This window comes from Pteronotus mesoamericanus, unplaced genomic scaffold (genome assembly GCF_021234165.1).
Source record: "Pteronotus mesoamericanus isolate MK-2021 breed Mesoamerican mustached bat unplaced genomic scaffold, CSHL_Meso_final contig_203, whole genome shotgun sequence".
NCBI classification, from domain to species: domain Eukaryota; kingdom Metazoa; phylum Chordata; class Mammalia; order Chiroptera; family Mormoopidae; genus Pteronotus; species Pteronotus mesoamericanus.
The window spans coordinates 804,692-823,778 of record NW_026555087.1 but is presented as its reverse complement, the minus strand read 5'-3'; the positions used below and the strand labels follow the sequence as shown (position 1 = coordinate 823,778).

The window sequence follows — 19,087 nt, the reverse complement described above, 5'->3', positions numbered from 1 at the left end:
ACAGCCCACGCGAGCGGCCTGGCAGACATGCAGCGCAGCCTCGTTCCCTGGGGCCTGGAGCCCCAAGGGCCCCAAGTGCAGCCGGCGGACATGCGCCCTGGGAGGACGGACAGGTTCTGCGGAGGGGCCTCCCCAGGCGCCGAGGCTCCCGCCAGCCTGTGCAGCAGGGCCCGCGTGCTCCCTGCCCTGCTGACGGCGCCCGGTGCCTGGCGCCCAGCCCTTCCCCCTCCCTGGGCACGGGCGGCCTGGGGCCCGCTCGGCCTCTGGGCGGCGGGGTGGCCTCCGCTCACTCCTGGTTGTAGCTGGTGTAGACCTGCTTCCACCTGCACCACGCAGGATCCTGACTCTTCTTCAGAGGCTTCTGGACCTTCTGTCTGAACCGAGGCAGATGGGCTCGCCCTGTTGGGGAAGGGAGGTCCCCGGTGAGGCGGGCGCGTGGCGTGGGACAGCCCCAGGCCGCAGGCTCCTGACAGCCCACGCTGCCCGCCCGCCCGCCCGCACCCCCCTGCGCGTGCATGTGGGGGCACGACCCCCGCCCCCTCCAGGTGACGGCAGCGCCCCTGCAGTCCAAGCACCAGCTCCAGTGGAGACGGGGGAGCCGCCCCCGCCCCGTTCCTAACAATTAAATGGAGGGCGAGACCTGGGGCCTGTCCCCCTCCTGGAAGCCGACAACAGATGGCAGGTTGCACGTCAGGGCCACTGAAGACAGGGACAGTCCCAGGGCAAGGGGGGCACTGGGGGACGGGACCCTGGCACCCCTCACAGAGGGGCCACCGCGAGCTGTCGGAGAATCGAGACGTTCCCGCCGCCGCCGTGCGCCCCGACCGTGGATGGGCCCCCTAGCTGTGCGCGTGAGCCCCTTCCCGTGCCCGCCCTGGGGGGCAGAGCAGCCGGCCAGCGAGGTCTCCAAGCCCCGGTGACAGCCAGGAGCCAGAGCACAGTCCCCGCGTGAGAACAACGGGAGGAAGCACGAGGGAGCGTCTCATGGGAATCGGTCACGAGGCTCAGCCATGGCGAGCCCGCCCCAGCAGGCAGGTCGGGGTGCTGGACAAACTCGAAGCTTTTCCAAAGCCAGCAGCTGCCCGAGGGCGTGGGGCGTCGTACCACAGGGGCCCGGAAGGCCACGGGGAGTGGGGGCACTCACAGAAACACCCCCGGCACAAGCAGACAGGCGTGGGGCCAGGACACCGGGGACGGTCACAGCCCCTCCCTGCTGCGGGGACCCACAGACGCGCCGGCGCTGCCGGTCCCCTGCTGGCCAGGCCAGGAGCAGACGCAGGGGCCTCGCAGACCCCCCCGCTTGGGACGAGATCGAGTCCCTCGGGGGGGGACGACACCCTAGTGACAGGACCGCACACCCAAATCCCAGCATGGGGAGAGGCGCCCCCGGGCCTGAGCGGCGAGGGCAGCTGGGTGCTGCGTGGTCTCAGGGCGGCGGACGGAGGTGGGAATCGCTGGGTGAGGACACATCTATTTTTCAAAGGAAAATGAGGAGATTGGAGGCACCAGGGGGCGCTGAGGTGCAGCCGCCCCCGCATGAGGGCCCCCCCCAGGAGGTGGGTCAGCAGGAGCGGGAGGTGGGACCGAGGCTCCTGTGGAGGGCGTGGCCCGAGCGCAGCCCCCCGGTGACTGGGGCCACGCCGGACACTGGAAATGGCGGGGCCCCAGGGACGGTGGCGTGGGGAGAGGCCACCCACAAACGGCGCCTGGCCGCCAGCGAGCCCCATGGGAAGGAAAACAGGTCCCCACGACGTGGGAAGAGATGCTCCAAAATGTGGGGGTGACACAGAACACGTGTGATGGACCCAGAGCCCCAGGCCACCAAGGACCTATGGGTCCCCACGGTGCCTTGGCGTGGAGCCCTCAGGGAGACCGCAGACCCCATGACCGCAGGCCACACGGCTCCCAAGCAACTTCCCGTCAACAGTGAAAATCCAGTCCACAGAAACAAGAGGCCAAGACCAAGTGCACAGGGGCCTCTCAGCTGGGACCCTCCCGTAGCCCGAACACCGGGGTACGGGGGACACGCCCCGCCTCGTTGTCTTCAGGGAGACCTTCCAGGGGACAAGGCAGGAGGGCGGGCGCCGGCCCAGCACCAGGTCAGCAGAGCCCGGGGAGGCATCAGGGTGGACGTCTGCCCACCCAGGTGCTAAGAGGTCAGGGCGCTTGTGGTGTTTGGCCTTTTGAATCCCGACATTGCAGCAGGTCAGCCCGCGTTTCTGCGGGGCCGGGAAGCCTGTGCGTTGGGGGCAGCCCCCCCCCCCCCCACCAAAACAAGGGCACACACCACAGGCGAAGCGAAGCAGGGCCCTCGGCCTGGGCAGGGCTCCCCGGGCTCCAGCTCAGTCCGCAGCCGTGGCTGGGGGAGGTGGCAGATGGAGGGAAGGAGGGAGGGAGGCAGGCACCCGCTCCCTGGGCGAGCAGGTGGGCTTTGCTCTGCAGGGGAAGCCCTCAGCTCCTGCCCGACGGCAGCTTCCACGTGCTTCCTAGAGCCAGAGAGGCCACGCTCGCTGCCCGTCGCTCCAGAGACCGCAGGACGCGGAACCCTGATGCCGGCACATTCCGGGCCATTCAGCCCCTGCCAACATTCCAGCCCGATGCCAGCACCCTCTGCCGCCGTGGGGCCTCTGCCCCAGCTGTCCCCTCTCCGTCCACACCTGGCTCCCCGGGCCTCCTCCCAAGGCCCCCCGGCTTTACCTGGACGCCTCTCAGGTGTGGGACTCAGGGAGGGGGGCCTACAGACAGCTCCCTCTGGCCCTGCCCGCCTCCCGCCCCCCGAACCTTAGCCTCCAGCCTGGCTCTCGCGCCCGCTCTGAGGCGGCCCTGCCCTCTGTCCGCCCCGCCTCACTGCGCCCTGTGTGGGCCCTGGGCTGGGCCAGGTGGCAGGGCGCCCCTTGCCCAGCCTAAGAGGCCCCAAGAGTCCAGGTGGGTGGACGAGAGGATGCTGGGCGGCCGGGAGAGATGCGAGGAGGCTCCCAGGGCTGCGCGGGCCGGTCACAAGCCAGGGGAAGGGCGGCGAGGCCGGAGCGGGGAGGAGGCTGGTGGGCCGGCCGCAGACCACCCTCAGCAGACTGACCCCGCCCCGGCCATCTGACTCGGCCACCCTGGCTACACCGAGGGGCCTTGCTTCCCGGCGCGCCTGGGTCCTCACACAGCACCAGGTCCGCACGCTGTCCCGACTCCACCCCCCACCCCCGGTGGCACGAGGACAGCAGTCTGCACGCTCTCCCCGGCGACGTGGGCATGTTGGCCTCTTGCCCACCTCCAGCAGGTGACTAACAGTCGTGGGGGCGAGGGGAGACCCCAGGGTGGCCAGCCTTGGGCGTGGCCTCCCACTCCCCGAGCAGGCGGAGGGGCCTGGCAGCATGGGGGCACCTTCCCGAGTGAGCACGCTGCGCTCAGCGGGCACCCTGAGGACAGGTGACCGGGAGGCGCCTTTTGCTCCGAGCCCGTGGGCAGTGCGGGGTCTCTGCCCCTCCCGGAGGGAATGACTGGGTCCATAGGGGGAGCGCCAGCCACAGGGGCAGCTACGGGCCCCGGCTGCCCCCAGGAAGGCTGGCCAGGCTGCCAGTGGCCCCTGGCCTGGCTGCAGCCCCGCCCCTCCCAGGGTCTTACAGACGGCACCATGGGAGGGGACCCACGGCGACCAGCATGGCGCTTGGCACGGAGCAGGGCCACGGGCAGCCCTCCCCGGACGCCACGGCGGCTGCCCAGGGTGCGGTGGGGAGGGGCCGGTTCCGGCCCATTCTGAGGATGGACGCAACCCTATTTCCTGAGGAGGGGGCGTCGGGGGCAGGGAGGGGGCAGCCGGGGACCCGAGGCCGTGGGCTGGGCAGGCGTGGGCGCGTCATCTCACAAGGGAAGAAGCCCCCAAAGCCCCCATCGACGGGACAGATGAGCGGGACAAAATGAAGTACAAGGAAGAGCTGAAGACCGACGCCAATGGCTGGCTTTCCCGTGACAGCCCGTCCTCCGGGGGCCGATGGCCGGGGACATTCCCCCAGTCACAAGCTGGCCTGCAGCTGCCACTGGCACCTAACACCACACAGCGCTCGCCTGCCTGCCACGTGCCATGCAGGGACAAAGAAAAAGCCACAGGCGCCGGGAAGGCATGGGGCGGGCACAGGGTGTCCGCAGGGCCAGGGGCTGACCACCCGGTGCGCAGGATGAGGGCATGGCCGCCCGATGTCATTCCGTGGGCAGGGGACGATGACGCCAGGCGAGCATGGGGGACATGGGGGCCAGGCCGCCCATTGGTGGGCGCCCAGGACCCGCTCCGCACCCACCGCGAGCACAGCCCCGCTCCGGGGCGCCGGGCGGCCCTCACCCCCAAACAGCAGGCCTCCCCTGCAGGGCGCGGCCCCCACCTCGCGGTGCCCTGGGCGCCCAGAGCCAGTGCTCCCCACACAAAGGGGCCGGAAAGGAGAGGACGTGCAGCGTCCGTCTGGGCGCGGAGAGGGCGGGCTCCTGGCAGGCGCGGCTCAGCCGGGCACAGGGGGCGCCGGCAACGGTGGGGGAGGCCGGGCGGAGCAGCTGGGACTCTGAGGGGACGTCCCACGTGTGGACACAGGAGCGGCGGGGCCACAGGGGCCGGTCTCAGTGGCACCAGTGCCCGGGGCCCAGAGGGCGGAGTGGGGTCGGGATGGGAGCGGCAGCGGCAGTGGTTCCAGAAGCTGCCGCAGTGTGAAGAGCTGCGCGGGCGTCCTGAGGACCGGACGTGAGGCGAGGAGGTGAGAGAAGGCAGAGGGCGCGGCCCCGCGGGAGAGGCCCCATCGGGCGCGGCCCAACACCGCCCGCGGCCTGGGCGACAACGCTGCGGGCGTGCCTGCTGCGTCCCCAGCCAAACAAGTGACGAGGCCCCGCAAGATACTCATCGGAGCGCACGTGGCCGCAAGCGTTTCCCGGGATGAGCCTGAGGTCAGGCTGCGCCGTGCGCCCTGGGGTGCCCAGAGCTCCGGCTCCGTTGCTGGGGAAGGAGGTGCTGGCTGTGGGGCACTCACCCCTCACGCAGGAACTAACTTGGGGCCACTCACAAAATCACAGGTAAAACAAGCAGCATGGGAATCGTTAGGAGCTGGCTGCGTCCTGTGCGGTCTTGGGGGGGCGGCCTCCTCAGTCCCCAGGGCACCAGACCCCGAAGGTCAGGCCCGTGCGGGGGCCCAAGCAGGATGCCCCTCCCCTGCAGCAAATCAAGACGCCCCCGCCCCCCAGGACCCAGGAAGGTGGGTGCTGGGCTCCAGGGAGCGCCTACGTGTCAGGAGGAGCCTCAGCCTGAATAACAAGAACAAGGACAGACACGTGTCCCGTGCGAGGAGGGCGCTCACGCTCGCCCAACGTCCTCAGGAGGCTGGAGAGCAGTTGTCATTCCGGAGGACGCTCCACTCAAACGTGCTGTGACCTCCCAAGGGTGCGTGTGACGGGGACCCCTAACACCTGAGGGTCTCCCCTCTGCGAACCCCGCCAAAGGCGCACGTGGGCCGCGGCGCGTGCAGTGAGCGCGCTGATGAGTGAGCCAAACGACGCGAGCGCCAGGGCGAGGGGGCCGGATGTGGGCCGGCGTGGGGAAGGCGCGTCAGGCCGCTGCGCTGACCACCGAATGAATGAGAAGCGAGTGGGGCGTGAAAGAGCTCGCGTGTGCTGGGTGCCGCGGAGCAGCACGCGCATCCAGGCGCAGGCCCCCCGGGAAGAACAGCTCAGGCCGCTTGTCCCGGAGTGGGAGGCGAGGGCGGTTTCCCCATCTTTGTCTTGTCTTTCTTGACAGTGAGCGGCCAGGCAGGCAGCTCAGAAAATAAACCGCACGTGGGGACCACGGCATCACAGGAAATGTTCATGGCAAAGAGGGTTGTTTGTGGCCTCGTTTAAAACATACAGACCACACTTCTGCTTTTAGGTGCACATGTGCATGTGTGCATATGTGCATGTGTCTACATAGGAGACTAGCCGCACACAGCACGTCAGCCACGTGTGCGCGTGAGGTGGCGTCCCCTTCCTCCTCCAGCACGTGTGTCTGCCGCACACAGCACGGTGCGGGGTCACAGTCCTCACCAGGAGTGTCCTCCCACCGGCAGCGGTAGTGGGAGCCGCCCGCATCCCGTCCTGGGGTTCAGGCCCCAGCCCCGCCGCCGGGAGCCCACCCACCAAGGTCACGCTGGGGCTGAGGCCGGGGCAGCGCGCGCCGACCGGACCTGGAGCGGCACCGGGTCCCGCCCCTCCGCCTGGGAGGCCGCCTCGCCCCTTCCTGGCGCAACGCACGCCCAGAGCCCCCAGCCAACTTCCCAGTCCCTGGTTTCAAGGAAACCAGACGGAGCTGCGCTGCAGGCGGGGAGGTCCAGACCGGCCAGGCCCCGGCCCCCCGGCCCCCCGGCCCCCCCCCACTCTGTGCTCAGCGGTGAGACCTGCGCCTCTGCCCCCGCCCGTCCAGCACCTGCCTGAGGACAGGCCCTCGGCGTCCAGCAGCTCGGCTCTTGGTCGCCGGCCCCTCCTCCACCTCCATCCCCGCAATTTCACATTCACTGCGACCCCCGTCTCTGCCCGCGAACACGTGGCACCAATGAATGTGACTGAGACGCCCCGCCCGTCCCTGCTGAGCGGGCCAGAGCGCCGGCCGGGGGTTCTCGGAAGCCCCCCAAGGCCCCCAGAGCATGGGAGCCCCTTCCACAGTAACCTCTGCTCCGGTCCTGGCCCTCACCCGCGAGGCCGGGCAGCCCTGGGCTTGCCCGCGGACGGCGTGGGGACACAGGCGGGAGTGGGACACAGCCCGTGGGGCCGCTTTATTTCAAGGTCCGGAGGGAGGCGCCGCCGGAGCCCCGCGCGGACTCTGGCATTGGGTGGGAGGCAGCCCCGGGGCCCCCAGCAGGCGCCGCCGGTGAGGCCTGGCTTTGCTCCTCTACTGAGATCCTTCCACCCTCGAGCTCTCGTCCTCGAGGCAGGACCCTGGCAAGGAAGCTGGCAGAGGGGGGGCCGTGAGGGCGGGGCCTCGGCGCCCCTGGGGTGCCGGCAGCGCGGACTGTAATAAAAGCTCCATTTTACAGAGGGGGAGGCAGAGGGGCTGGTGGGTGTCAGAGCCCCGGGAGGACCGGCCCCGGGGGCAGAGCCGCGGGCAGGGCCAGCCGGCGGCCCGGCCCCACCGCAGGACAGGCGCGCGCACCCCGGAGGAGGGGAGCGTTCCCGGGGCAGCTGACCTCCCCATGTCCCCAGCCGCCTGAGGGGGCGGGCGGGGCGGAGCCTGCCTGTGGCCGCAGCCCCACGGCGGGGCGCCCAGGATCCCGGGGAGCCCGTGTCCAACAGAGCCCCCCGACGGGCCCACCCCAGGAGCCGTGGTGCATGGGGCGTGGCGCCCCGTGTGGGGCAAAAGGCCGGGCGGGCTCTGTGCCCCTGGCCCCCACTGCCGGGAACTCAGGGCGGCTGAGCTCCCGGGGACTTCAGAGGGTGACGGGGCCGGTGCGGGGGCTCACCGGTGGCCACCAGGGCGCCGCAGTCCCTGCTGTGGAAGTCGGCCCAGGCTCTGGCCCTGCAGCTCTTGCCGCAGGTCAGGATCCCGTAGCAGCGGCTGCAGGGCAGGAGGCGCACCCCCACGGAGCGGCCGCACTGGTGGCAGAACTTGAAGAAGGGGATCCTGCTGGGGGCCGCGCAGCTGTCAGGTGGTGCCCGCCGCCCGTGCCTCCAGCCCAGGCCCTGGGACCTGGCCCGTGTCCTCCACTCACGGGCAGAGACCTGAAGTCCCGTCCGGGGACGTCCAGCACAGAGCCGTTCAGGACAGAAAACAAGCGCCACGCCCAGGACCCACCCGAGGGCCCACAGGCGGGGCGGGGCTGGGCTGGAGGCGGGGACCCCACATGCCAGAGCGCGGGGTCGGGGGTTGCCGTGTCTCGTGGGAGCAGCAGCTCCGCGGGGGCCCGTGGGTCAGCCCAGCACGCCCTCGCCCTTGGCAGGAAAGTGAGCGTAGGTGAGCACGCCGCCCCCACCCACCACCCCCCGCCCCCACCCACCACCCCCCGCCCCCACCCTGTTGGCCGGGCCGTGCCGGGGCGCACGGGCACGTAGAGACTACGCCGGCAGAGCAGGGTGGGAGCAGAGCCAGGACCCCGAGGAGGAGGGCAGGGAAGGGTACGGGCACAGGGTCCATGCGACAGCACCCATCTCCCAGCCAGCCGTCCCCCCAGCACACGGGGGGCTCCTCGAGTGCGCCCTGCGGCCCCCGCTGCCCTGCGTCCTGCCACGCCCATGGCAGGCAGGGCCACACCAGCCACTTACGGCTTCAGCTCCGTGTGCAGCACCGTGGGCAGGCTGGCGCCCTTCTGCTTCAGCCGGTAGCAGGGGATCAGCTCCGCTGTGCGCAGAGAGACCACGTGAGCCTCTGAGGCCCCCACGGCGAGAGGGCGCCCCGGAGAGGCAGGGACCCCACACGGAAACACCTCCGGGCATGTGAGCAGGAAGGCGGGCGCCCTCCCTCGTCCCCGGCTCCGCCCCTGCCCACCACACCCAGGCCGTCCCTCGAGCTGCTGTGGGGACAAAGACGTGGGCCCCAGCTTCACAGCCGCTTCTCTAGGGGGAAACGTGAGGGGGGAGGGGCAATCTGCCGGGCGCAGTGGGGGACTCCTCCTCCACTGAGCTGAGCTGTGCCTCGTGCGCCTGCCAAGTCACCTACGAAGCCAGTGGCCCAGTGGCTTCAGTGCGTGCGCAGGTGCGCGGCCATCGCCACAATCATTCGGAACGTCAGCGTCGCTCCCGCGGACGCCCGCCCCCAGCCGCTGTCATGCCCGGCTCCCGGGCCCCCAGCCCCGGCGACCATTGTCCGCTCGGTCTGCGTGGCTTTGCCTTTCCGGATACCTTGTTCAACACGCATGTGGCCCTGTGACCGTGCTCTCTCACCGAGCATTGTGGTCACGGTCCCTCCACGCTGCAGCCAGTGTCTGTGCATTGGCCACGGCCCGTTTATCTGTTCGTCCACGGGTGGGTGCACGGGCCGCTCCCAGCGGGCTTCCGCGAGTCACGCTGCTACGAACACACGTGTGCCAGCGTTGGGGGACGTGTTCATTTCTCTTGGGTGCACAGACGGGAGAGGAGTTGCTGGTCACACAGGGCTCTGTGGTTGGCATTCGAGAGCTGCCGGGATGTTTCCCACACACCCACTGGCAGGGCAGGAGGCCCCCTCTCCCCACCTCCTCCCCGACACTCGCGTTTTTGGTCACGGCCACCTCACTGGGTGTGGACTGGTGTCTCAGGGTTGCGCCATCTGTTCGGGATGACCAGTGACATCGGGCCTCTTTTTAGGGGCTTGTCGGCCGTGCGCAGATACCTGGCCTCCTTTAAAGAACTTCTGCGTCGGTGCCGATGTGACGAAGACCGGTTCCATCCCTGTGCCCCGATTTCCTTCCGGTTCCGGTGTCTGGGCTGTGAACCAGGGCTTAGCCACCTCCGCCGGCGGACCGAGGCCTGGGGCGGACGAGGAGCTGCACTCTGTGAGCCACGGAGACTTTTATCGGCCACGGCCGGAACGGCACAGCCCCCGCAGCAGGTGGCGGCTGGTCCGAGCGAGGACACGGTGCAGGACCGCCGGGAGGCGCGGCTCGCGCCCGGCCAGCGCGCGCGGCCCTTGGTCTGGCCCGCCCATCCGCACTGGGGCTACGCTGCAGATGTGCCCTGCGGCGGCGGCCTCGTTTTCCAGTCTCAAGATCTCTTCTCAGATCACTGTCTCTACTCCACTATCAGACAGGTTTCTGTTCATATTCTTTGGTCTTCAACTCAGTTATGTGTTTGCTATTGAGTCATGACAGTTTATCCTACACACGAGTTCCTTACGAGATGTATGGTTTACGAATATATTCTCCCGCCAGTTGTCTTTTCCTTCTGAGTGCCCTCTGAAGCAGAAAAACAGGTTGTTAATTTTGACGCTGTCCGATTGATCTAGTTTTTTCACGGCTCACGCTTTTGGTGTCGTGTCTAGGAATCCACTGCCCAGTCCGAGGACATGAAGACTCACCCCTGTGTTTTCTTCCAAGAGTTTTGTGGTTTAAGCTTTTACATTTAGGCCTTCAATCCAAGCTGAGTTTATTTTTGTATGTGGTGTGAGGGTCAAGTTTCATTCTTTTGTGTTTGGAAAACCAGGTGCCTTGGCCCCACTTGTTGAGAAGACGGTTGTCCTTGCCCCGTGAAGGCCTCGACATGGACACGCGGGTTACTTCTGCATTCTAGTCCACGGGCCTGTGTGTCTGTCTCCTGCAGGTGCCACACTTCTTTGACAACTGTTGTTTTGCAGTAAGTTTAGAATTGGGAAATGTGAGTCTTTCAACTTGGTTCTTTTTTCCAGATTATTTTGGCTGTTGTGGGACTCTTGCATTTCCACAAGGATTTTTTTTTTTTTTTTTTTTTTACTCTTTAAAACAGATTATATTTACTTATTTTAGAGAGAGGGAAGGGAGGGAGAGAAAGAGGATGAGGACCATTGACATGTGAGAGAAACATCCATCAGTTGGCTCTCGTTTGCATCTTGACCAGGAACTAAACGAACCTGCAACCCAACCATGTGCCCCAAACAGGGATCCTTCCAGAGGCCTCCAACCGACTGAGCCACACCAGGCAGGGCTGTTACTTGCTTTTCAATAAGTTTAAGTCCTTGAGGGGCACAGCATCACACAGATTCTGTGTCCAATGGCCTTAGCAGGAAGGCTGCTTCGGAGCTTAGCACGGACCACACCACTGTTTCCACGAGCACGAGTTTCCCTCCCCCGGTGACTCTGGTTTTCTTTGGTTCGCCACCAGAAGTCGCTGTTTTGTCTTTTGCTTTGTGCACGGAGGCACATCTCTTGCCTAGATAGAATCCAGCTTCATCTAGAGCATAAACACCTTCAATTTTGAGAAGAGCTGTGTGTTCCCTCTGGCTACGGAGACCCCATTTATAGCCAGCAAAAATGGCCTTGGACCACAGCCTTCCAGACATACTTGTCGTCGTAGAAGTCCCGTTCCCAGCAGGCTCCACAAGCTTCAAGATGGCGGAAAAAGGCCCACATAAATTTTACAACCAGCTTCACTTTGCACAAAGAAGTCAGCTAGAGTTCGAACAGGCAGATGGCTCTCCATTTATTGAGGTTCTTTTAATTTCTCTTTCTTTCTCCTCACCTGAGAACATTTATTTCCCATTGCCTTTTTTTTTTTTTTTTTTTTTTTGAGACAAACATCGCTGTGAGAGAGAATAATTTGATTGATTGCCCTCCATATGTGCCCAGACAGGGAACTGTATGAGCCCGGACCGGGAATCGAACCCACAACCAAGCTATGTGTCTTGACTGGGAATCAACCCTGCAACCCTTCGGCTGTGGGACGACGCTCCAATCAACCGAGGCTCCCCTGCCAGGGCAATTTCTTTAACAACGTTTTGTAGCTTTCAGAGTGCAAGCTCTACGCAGCTTCTATTACTGATGCCACTACAAACGGAGCAGCGCCCCTCCTGGGTGCTGTGCCCCGTCCCGGGGCAGCCGGGCTGGCGTTCCTGGACGAGCGTGGCCAGAGGCTCTCCCGGGGCCACCTCAGCTTCTTTGCACGACCTCCTTGGTGGGCAGGACACGGGCGCCAGCAGACCCCGGCCCAGCAGGCGGCCGGGGCGGCAGCAGGACAGGCCTCTCGTGTCCCCTCCCAGCCACTGGCACCGCACGACTGTCAGGACGCGCAGCCCGGCTCTGCCTGCAGCCACCCACCTCTCTTGCTCAGGTACAGCGCTTTCGGGTCCCACTGGCTCTCCATGGCCAGGACGGCGTGACGCAGCTGGGAGCCCATGTGCTCCAGGAGCCGCTTCCGGGCCAGGAACACCTCCCGCTCTGCCGGCATCAGCAGGTGGAAGGGGCAGTGGGCGATCTTCCGGTCCTGCGGCACAGCGCCGGTCACCAAGGGGCGCAGGGCGGACCCCTCCCGGGCCTGGCCTGTCGCCCCAGGAGGCGTACAGGGCCGGGAGTGCACCTCTGCTCTCGGGGCTCATTGTGAGGGCAAACGGGAAAAGCACTCCGGAAGCCAGGCACGGCGGCCAGGCCTGGACACGCCTGGGCGCCAGGCCGTCTCTTCCCGAAGGACCGGGATGTGCCCTGGTCGGAGGCGTGAGGCACCTTTGGCTCAGCTTTGCCCAAGGGATGCTACAGGCCCCTGCTCTACCCCCACCACCAACAGGAAACTGAAAGCCATACCTGGAAGAATTTGAAATACCCGTAGTCGACAGCTGTGCCCACTGCCACCTTGTCCCCCTGCGTGAGTGTCACAGGGGCCAGGATGTCGGCCCCGTAAGCGATGAGCCGGTCAATCTGGGGAGAAGGGGGCGGCGTCAGGTGCATGTGACCACTCCGGCCAGCGGGAGGCAGGACCCGGAACTGGAGCGTCCAAACCCCCAACAGCCCCCCGTGCTGTGGTCTGGGCCACCCAAGGCTTCCAGGGCCTCTTGCCAGCCTTGCCGGATGGAGGAGGGCCGCCCAAGGTCATGGTCCCCAGCGGGAAAGCAGGCACTGTCCAGACACACTGTTGTCACCTGCAATGCCCGGGGAAGCCACCCTCTCAGGCGCGTGGAGACAGACAAAACAGACGCACGACCTCATGGGTGAGAAATCAGGGTGATCGTCATGACGGCGACTGTCAGGGGAGCCGAGGCCGGGCCACGGCCGGGGAACCCTTCATGACCCCCGCCCCCGCTGCCCGTGCCTGGCGAGGCCTGGCTGCCGCCACCTTTCCCGCAGACCGGAGGGGCCCAGGGCAGACACCGGGCCTGTCTTGTTTGCATCCTACTGCACGTTCCCGGCCTGCGTCATGGCCCCCGTGGGAGCCAGTTCCTCGCGCTTTGCGGGAAGCTGCCCCGCCTTGTCCCCCAAAGCCGGGTGACTTTTGTAAGTGGCCTGGTGCTCCCCTGAGGTGTGGGGGTTTGGAGGGCGCCACCAAGGCCCATTATGTGAAGGAAAATGGAGGAAAAGCACCGGACCGTACCGACAAGTGCTTGTTTGAACTCTAGCTGATCTATAAAACTCATAAAGGACATGGGGCAAAAGCCTCAGGATAATGGACTCGACAGCGATTTCTTAGGTGTGACACCAAAGGTACAGATAACAACAAAAACTGGCCTTTGTGAAAATTAAGAATTTCTGTGCATCAAAGGTCATTATTAAAGAATAAAAAGGCTCCCTGGCTGGTGTGGCTCAGTGGACTGAGCACTGGCCTGCAAACCCAAGGGTCGCTGGTTCGATTCCCAGTCAGGGCACAGGCCTGGGTTGCGGGCCAGGTCCCCAGCAGGGGGCATGCAAGAGGCAACCACACAGCGATGTTTCTCTCCCTCTTTTTCTCCCTCCCTTCCCCTCTCTAAAAATAAAAAGATAAAATACTTAAAAAGAAAAGAGTAAAAAGGCAACACAGAGATGTGAGAGAATATTTTAAATCACAATATCTGGTAAGTGATTAATTTCCAGAATACAAAGAGGATTCTTAAAACTTAACAACAAAAATGTGTTAAATGGACAAAGGACCTAAATGGGACATTTCTTCAAAGATGACACACGAGTCGTCAGCAAACTCATGAGAAGCTGCTCAGCAACACACGTAGAATTAAAACAAAACCAAATGAGCCCTGGCTGGTGGGGCTCCAGGGATTGAGCGCCCGACTGAGAACCAAAGGGTCGTGGGTTCAGTTCCCAGTCAGGACACACGCCTGGGTTATGGGCCAAGTCCCCAGTAGAGGGCGTGGGAGAGGCAACCACACAGCGATGTTTCTCTCCCTTTTTCTCCCTCCCTTCCCCTCTGTCTAAAAAATAAATAAAAATCCTCTTAAAAATAAAATGAAAAAAAAAACAGCAACAAAAAAAACAAAGAACAAACGAGATGGCACGTCTCACGCACCAGGGTGGCTGATGTCCAATAACCCAGAAAAGAACGAGTTGGCGAGGCCGTGGGGCAATGGGACCCTGGGCACGGCGGGGGTGGGGGCAGGGCATGGGAACGGGGCGGCCACGGTGGGAAACTGGGTGGCGTTTTTTGAAAGAATTAAAAGCAGAATGACCATATGATCCAGCAACTCCACTCCTGGTAGATCCCCAAACGGAAGGCCGAGCCTGGTCCGTGCTCACGGCAACATCATTTACAGCTGCCGGCGCGAACCCACGCAGCTGTCCATCCACGGACCCTTAAACAGCACAACGTGGCCTGTACACGCAAGGCCACGGGTTATTCCGCCTGGAACGGAAGGCCCGGCGGGCGCCCGCCGCCTGCCGCGCGGGGGCCTTCAGAGCGCGGCGCTCAGGGGTCCCGATGGCCCGGCAGGACACGCCCTGTGTGGTCCGCTGACAGGATGGGCCTCACAGGGTCAGGTTCGAGAGACAGAGCGGACGGTGGGGGGCGGGGGGCGGGACGGGGAGTGTTTAATGGGGACCGGGCGGCTGGCCGTACAAAATGAAAAGAGCTGCAGGGGCGGGCAGGGGCGGCGGGGGAGGTACGACCGCTGCACAGCAAGGAGCGTGCAGGGCGCCGCGGAACCGAAAACCGGTCAGGTCGGCAACTCCCGGCCTGGCCTGCGGCTCAGCCGGCAGGAGACTCATCCTTACACCGAAAGGCTGCAGGTTCGGTCCCACATCGGGGCACGTAGGGGGCGCTCGGCTCCCCTCCTTTCCTCTGTCTCTGAAATCAATAAGCGTTACCTCAAGGGAGGATGTTTTTTCAAAGATGGCACATTCTATGTGTCTTTTACCGCAATTTTTAAAAAAATGGGAATAGTGTAACCTCACTTTGGCAAACCAACAAACAACAAACACAACCCCCGAAACACCTTCCATAAAGATGCGGGTGAGCAGCCCGGCAGCTGCAGGCGGGCGGCTTGTCCCTCCCGCCGAGGAGGGACACAGAGTGAACGGGAGGGGCCAAAGCCCCACAGACCTGGGCCGGGCGCCCTGCTCAGCCCGCGCCTGCCGAGCGTGGCCTCGCGTGTTGGGGAAGTGCCGTGATCGCGGACCACATACCTCCCCGCCCGCGAGTGCGAAGGAACGAGCGGAAGCTCTTAAACGCGCAGAGCCTGAGGCCGCGGTTGGCGGCCGACAGCGGCAGGTCTGCTGGGCAGAGCGACCCCGGAGGAGGCGGTAACAATGGGACGCAGGCTGTGCAGGTGAGGGAGGCCGAGGGGACTCTGCGGTGTCAGTACGTTCCTAACCGGCTTATGGTGCACGGCTGGCAAAAATGTTAAGATGTTATTTTTAGAGAGAGGGGAAACGCGGGGGAAAAGAGGAAGAGAAACATCAGTGCGTTATGGAAACAGTGACTGGTTGCCTCTCGTACGGGGACCGAACACACAACCCAGGGCGGTGCTCTGACCGGGAGTCGAACCAGCAACACTTCATTTTGGGGGACAATACCCAACCCCCTGAGCCACGCCAGTTGGGGCTAAAGATGTTTTAATCATTGTAGGCGTGGGAAGTATTTATGGGAATTGGATGCGGTCTTGTGGCTTTCATTAAACCTCCACCGCAGTTTGGAGGGGTGGGTGCGTGACCAGGGTCTCCATCTCAGAGCGTCTACAGTGGGGTCGGCCGGGGAGCTAGTGTCACAGCGCTGGCTTCTCGGTGGGCAGAGGGACACAGCACCCCGACCCCTGCCCCCTGCCCGGGACACAGCACCCGGACCCCTGCCCCCTGCCCGGGACACAGCACCCCGACCCCTGCGCAGTAGGTCCCTTGTCAGCGTGCCCCGCCCCTCCCTGCCCCGGCGGCCCCGCCCCGCGCCTCACCAAGGCCAGCCTGTTTTCTATGCTTCTCTGGTGCTCGTAGGCGATGTCGCAGGCGACGCACAGAGCGCTGCCCAAACCTTTGGTCAGGAGCAGGTTGGGGTCTGCTCCATGGGCCAGGAGCTCCTTCACGACCTGGACAAAGACGGGCTGGTCAGCTGGCCAGCGCCCCCCCCCCCCGCCCCTCCCGCCACAGGACGTGGCCCGGAGCAAGGCCACTGCCGTGCTAGGGCTCACGGAGGCCGCCCCGGGCGCCCTCCACGGCTGCTGCTGGCTCAGAGGAGGGGGCGGGGTGGGGCGGGGCTCTCGGTGGCTCCTCAGGGCAGGCCGGCGCGGTCCCCGATCTTGTCGTCTGTCCCGGGGCCGGTGCTGAGCCAGCCCAGGGCCAGCCCCTCATCCTTGGGACCACTCTGCCTCTGCCCCGGGCCCCCTGGGTCTCTGTGTCCATGCAGCCAGACACGGACAGGCCGCGTGTCCTTTGCTCCCCGCTGTGTCCCCAGCCGCTGGCCCAGGTGCCACCCAGGAAACCAGGAGTAAGGGCAGCTCTCGTGCTGGGCTCTTGGGAGCGTCCCCTCGGAGTGAGCTCCCTGGGCCACACTCCCTCGGGCGAGCGGCTCGCTGGGGATGGGGTCAGGCCTCGGGGCCCAGCTGCAGTGTCCCCTCGCCCGAGAAGCCCTCAGGCCGCCCTGCTGAGGGGGCTGCCCTCCCCCGGCCCCCTCCAGCCTCCGTCCGTCCTTAATCTCTTTTCTTCCCGGCACTTGCCGTTACCTAAAAACTTGCCCCACATGGGTGACAGCCTGTCTTCCCCACTAGGATATAAAACCTTTGGGGCAGGGACTTGGCTCTTTATTCAACATCTGCTTCCTGGAGGGGTGCCCGCGGGCACATGGCAGCTGCTCCAAAAATTAAATAAAAGGACGCGCAGGTGGGTGGAATACAGATGGAGAGAGGAAGGGAGGCTGGGTGGCTGGGTGGGTGGGTGGGTGGCTGGGGGATGAATAAGTGCAGCCCTGGGTGGCAGCGGCTGGCGGGAACTGGCCCTTGCACCTCCCCCGCAGGCCCCCGAGGGGGCCTCCGCCCAGCTGAGCCCTTGCCCCCGGCCCCTTTCCCTCCCCTCAGGGCCCTGCTCTCTAGGGAGCTCCGCCCACAGGGGAGGGCCCACTGCAGCACCGCCCCCCAGGGCCGGGGAGCCTGCCCTGGCAGGGCGGGAGGCGCTCACCAGGTCGTTCCCGCTGGCGATGGCCAGGGACAGCGGGGAGTGGCCGCTCCACAGCAGGCTGGTGTTGGCCCTGTGCGCGAGCAGCAGCTGGACCACGTCCCCGGCGTACTGGGAGGGGAAGGCGGGCGACAGGTTGGAGCGCCTGGCGCGGATCCCGAGCTCAGACGCCCAGACCGTCTGCCAGCCCCTCCATCCCAGCTCCTTGCCCCGCGCGGCTCTGAACTCTAGGCGGAGGAGTGGTGGGCGGGGCGGTGTGTGGGTCAGTCCTCGAACTGAGGTGCTTTCTAAACAGTCTTCGTGTCTAATTAAAAACAAGGACTGGAGGTGTGGGGGTTGACTTTAAAGCTCGTTTTCAAAGGAAGGGGAGACTCAGGACCCCATGGCCATCACCGCCGGTGCAGGGTTGGAGGGCTCGGTGCCCCGGGACACAGCCGAGGGGGAAGCCCAGCCCGGCGGAGAGGAAACTTTCCACACCCCTCCCTGCCCTTCCGCTGCCCCCGCCCCCCGCCTCCCAGAAGCGCTCACAGACGGGGACTGCCCCCCGCCAAGGCCGCTCCCTCTCCCCAGCCTTGCCGGCCAGGCCACAGCCCCCAAGAAAGCGCCCCCCGCCCCCACTGGAGTGCGGGCCCGACGGCTGGGCCCTGCGGCCCCTCCCTCAGCCCCGCCCGTGACCCAGCGAGAAGCTGCCGCAAGTGTCCCCGAACTCTGCTTCCCCAGAGCCTGCCCACGTCGGACGTCGGCGCGAAGGACACAGGGTGTGAGCGGGAGAGCGCTGTGTTCGGGGGCCTTGGCCAGCCCGCCCTCCGGAGTCCGGCTGTCCCCCCTCCTAGCGGGGACTCGGGCGCCCTCAGAGGGTTCTGGCCCGGGCGGCTTTGACACGAGGGACGCCCTGCAGCAGGGAGGCCGGAAGGCGGCCCCGCCCCCTTGCCAGCGTCACCAGGTGCCCCCCACACGGGCGCTCATTCTCTCCTGTCAGGGCGGCACGCACGACCGCCCCACTGTCCTGCGGCAAACGCCCCCGCCACAGTGCCCCGAGGCCGGCCTTCACGGCCGTCTTACGGGAGGGTAAACCGAGGCTCCGACACCCCAAGGCCTGTCCCCTGACCCGGCCGGCCCCCGCCAGGGCTGCTGGCTCCCTGCCCTGCCCCAGCACCTGTGCACCACCCAAGTGCGTGCGCACACAGGCACACGTGTGTACACATACGTGCACACTGCCTACACGCACGACTCACAGGTGCTCTCATGTATGCAACTAGTGTACAAGCACAGAACGCACATGGGCACACCGGTGTACACACTCACAGGCACACCCCAGGGCGCGCGCACGCCCGGCGCCCCGCTCCCGCCGCCCCGGGGGCCCTCACCCTGTGGTCGTCCTCCCGCGCGCAGGCCACGTGCAGAGGCGTCCTGCCGCCCTCGTCGGGGACGGAGACGGGCGGGCTGTGGTAGCTGCTGGGCGGGCCGGCTTCGCTGTTGAGCTTCATGCTTGAAGGCAGCAGGTCTAGCTGTGTGCAGGCGGAGGGTCAGACGGTCGGGCCCCGCGCCCCTCCCCCGGGCGCCCAGAGACCGGCCACTGCCCGACCAGGCCAGGCCAGAAGCGCCCGCAGGCGTGAGTCCGCTCACAGGCTGCGCTGCTCTGCGCTGCGGGTCGGAAGCGGCGTCTTGTGCACCCCCCCCGTGCGTCCTGCGGGGGCGCCCTGGGCCCACCCCTCGAGGTCTCCCGCCAGCGAGCTGTGTCCACGCTGTGGCGCAGCCAGGTGGGTCTGGGGCGCACAGAGCGCCTGCCCAACCCTTTCAGGACAGTGAAATGTTGGGTTACACGGGCGGCACTGTCTACAGAGAAGCCCGGGCCCCCAGCGCCCACCCTCCCGCGTGGCGGACGGCGCACCTGGCCCCCTCCGTGCACGCTGTCCTGGTCCGTGGCCCTGGCGTCCACGTCCGTGATGGTGTGGAGCAGCAGCTCGGTTATCTTGACGCCCTCCGCCCCGGGAAGGGCAGCGGCGATGTGGAGAGGGGTCAGGGCCCTCAGCTGCCGGAAGAATGCGGGCGGGGTGAAGGCGCGCCGGGCGAGCGACCCCCCACCCCGGGAGGGCAGGCAGGGCCTGTCCTGTCCGGGGCGAGTGCCCCTCATGGTCCCG

At 65.7% G+C, this 19,087-nt stretch overlaps 1 protein-coding gene and 1 pseudogene across 1 annotated transcript in view; both read right to left on the bottom strand.

The window, feature by feature from the left end:
- Positions 1 to 286: 286 nt before the first annotated feature.
- Positions 287 to 19,087, bottom strand: part of ANKMY1 (ankyrin repeat and MYND domain containing 1) — a 36,918-nt gene continuing 18,117 nt past the window's right edge. Inside the window, exons 9-17 of the mRNA XM_054570430.1 lie at positions 18,838 to 18,978; positions 18,314 to 18,454; positions 16,950 to 17,057; positions 15,734 to 15,865; positions 12,174 to 12,287; positions 11,694 to 11,859; positions 8,254 to 8,329; positions 7,455 to 7,618; positions 287 to 399 (exon numbers count right to left, since the gene is read on the bottom strand). Coding sequence (XP_054426405.1) covers positions 287 to 399; positions 7,455 to 7,618; positions 8,254 to 8,329; positions 11,694 to 11,859; positions 12,174 to 12,287; positions 15,734 to 15,865; positions 16,950 to 17,057; positions 18,314 to 18,454; positions 18,838 to 18,978 — 1,155 coding nt within the window. The remainder of the gene's footprint in view (positions 400 to 7,454; positions 7,619 to 8,253; positions 8,330 to 11,693; positions 11,860 to 12,173; positions 12,288 to 15,733; positions 15,866 to 16,949; positions 17,058 to 18,313; positions 18,455 to 18,837; positions 18,979 to 19,087) is intronic.
- On the bottom strand, positions 10,608 to 10,970 carry LOC129068257 (60S ribosomal protein L35a-like; annotated as a pseudogene).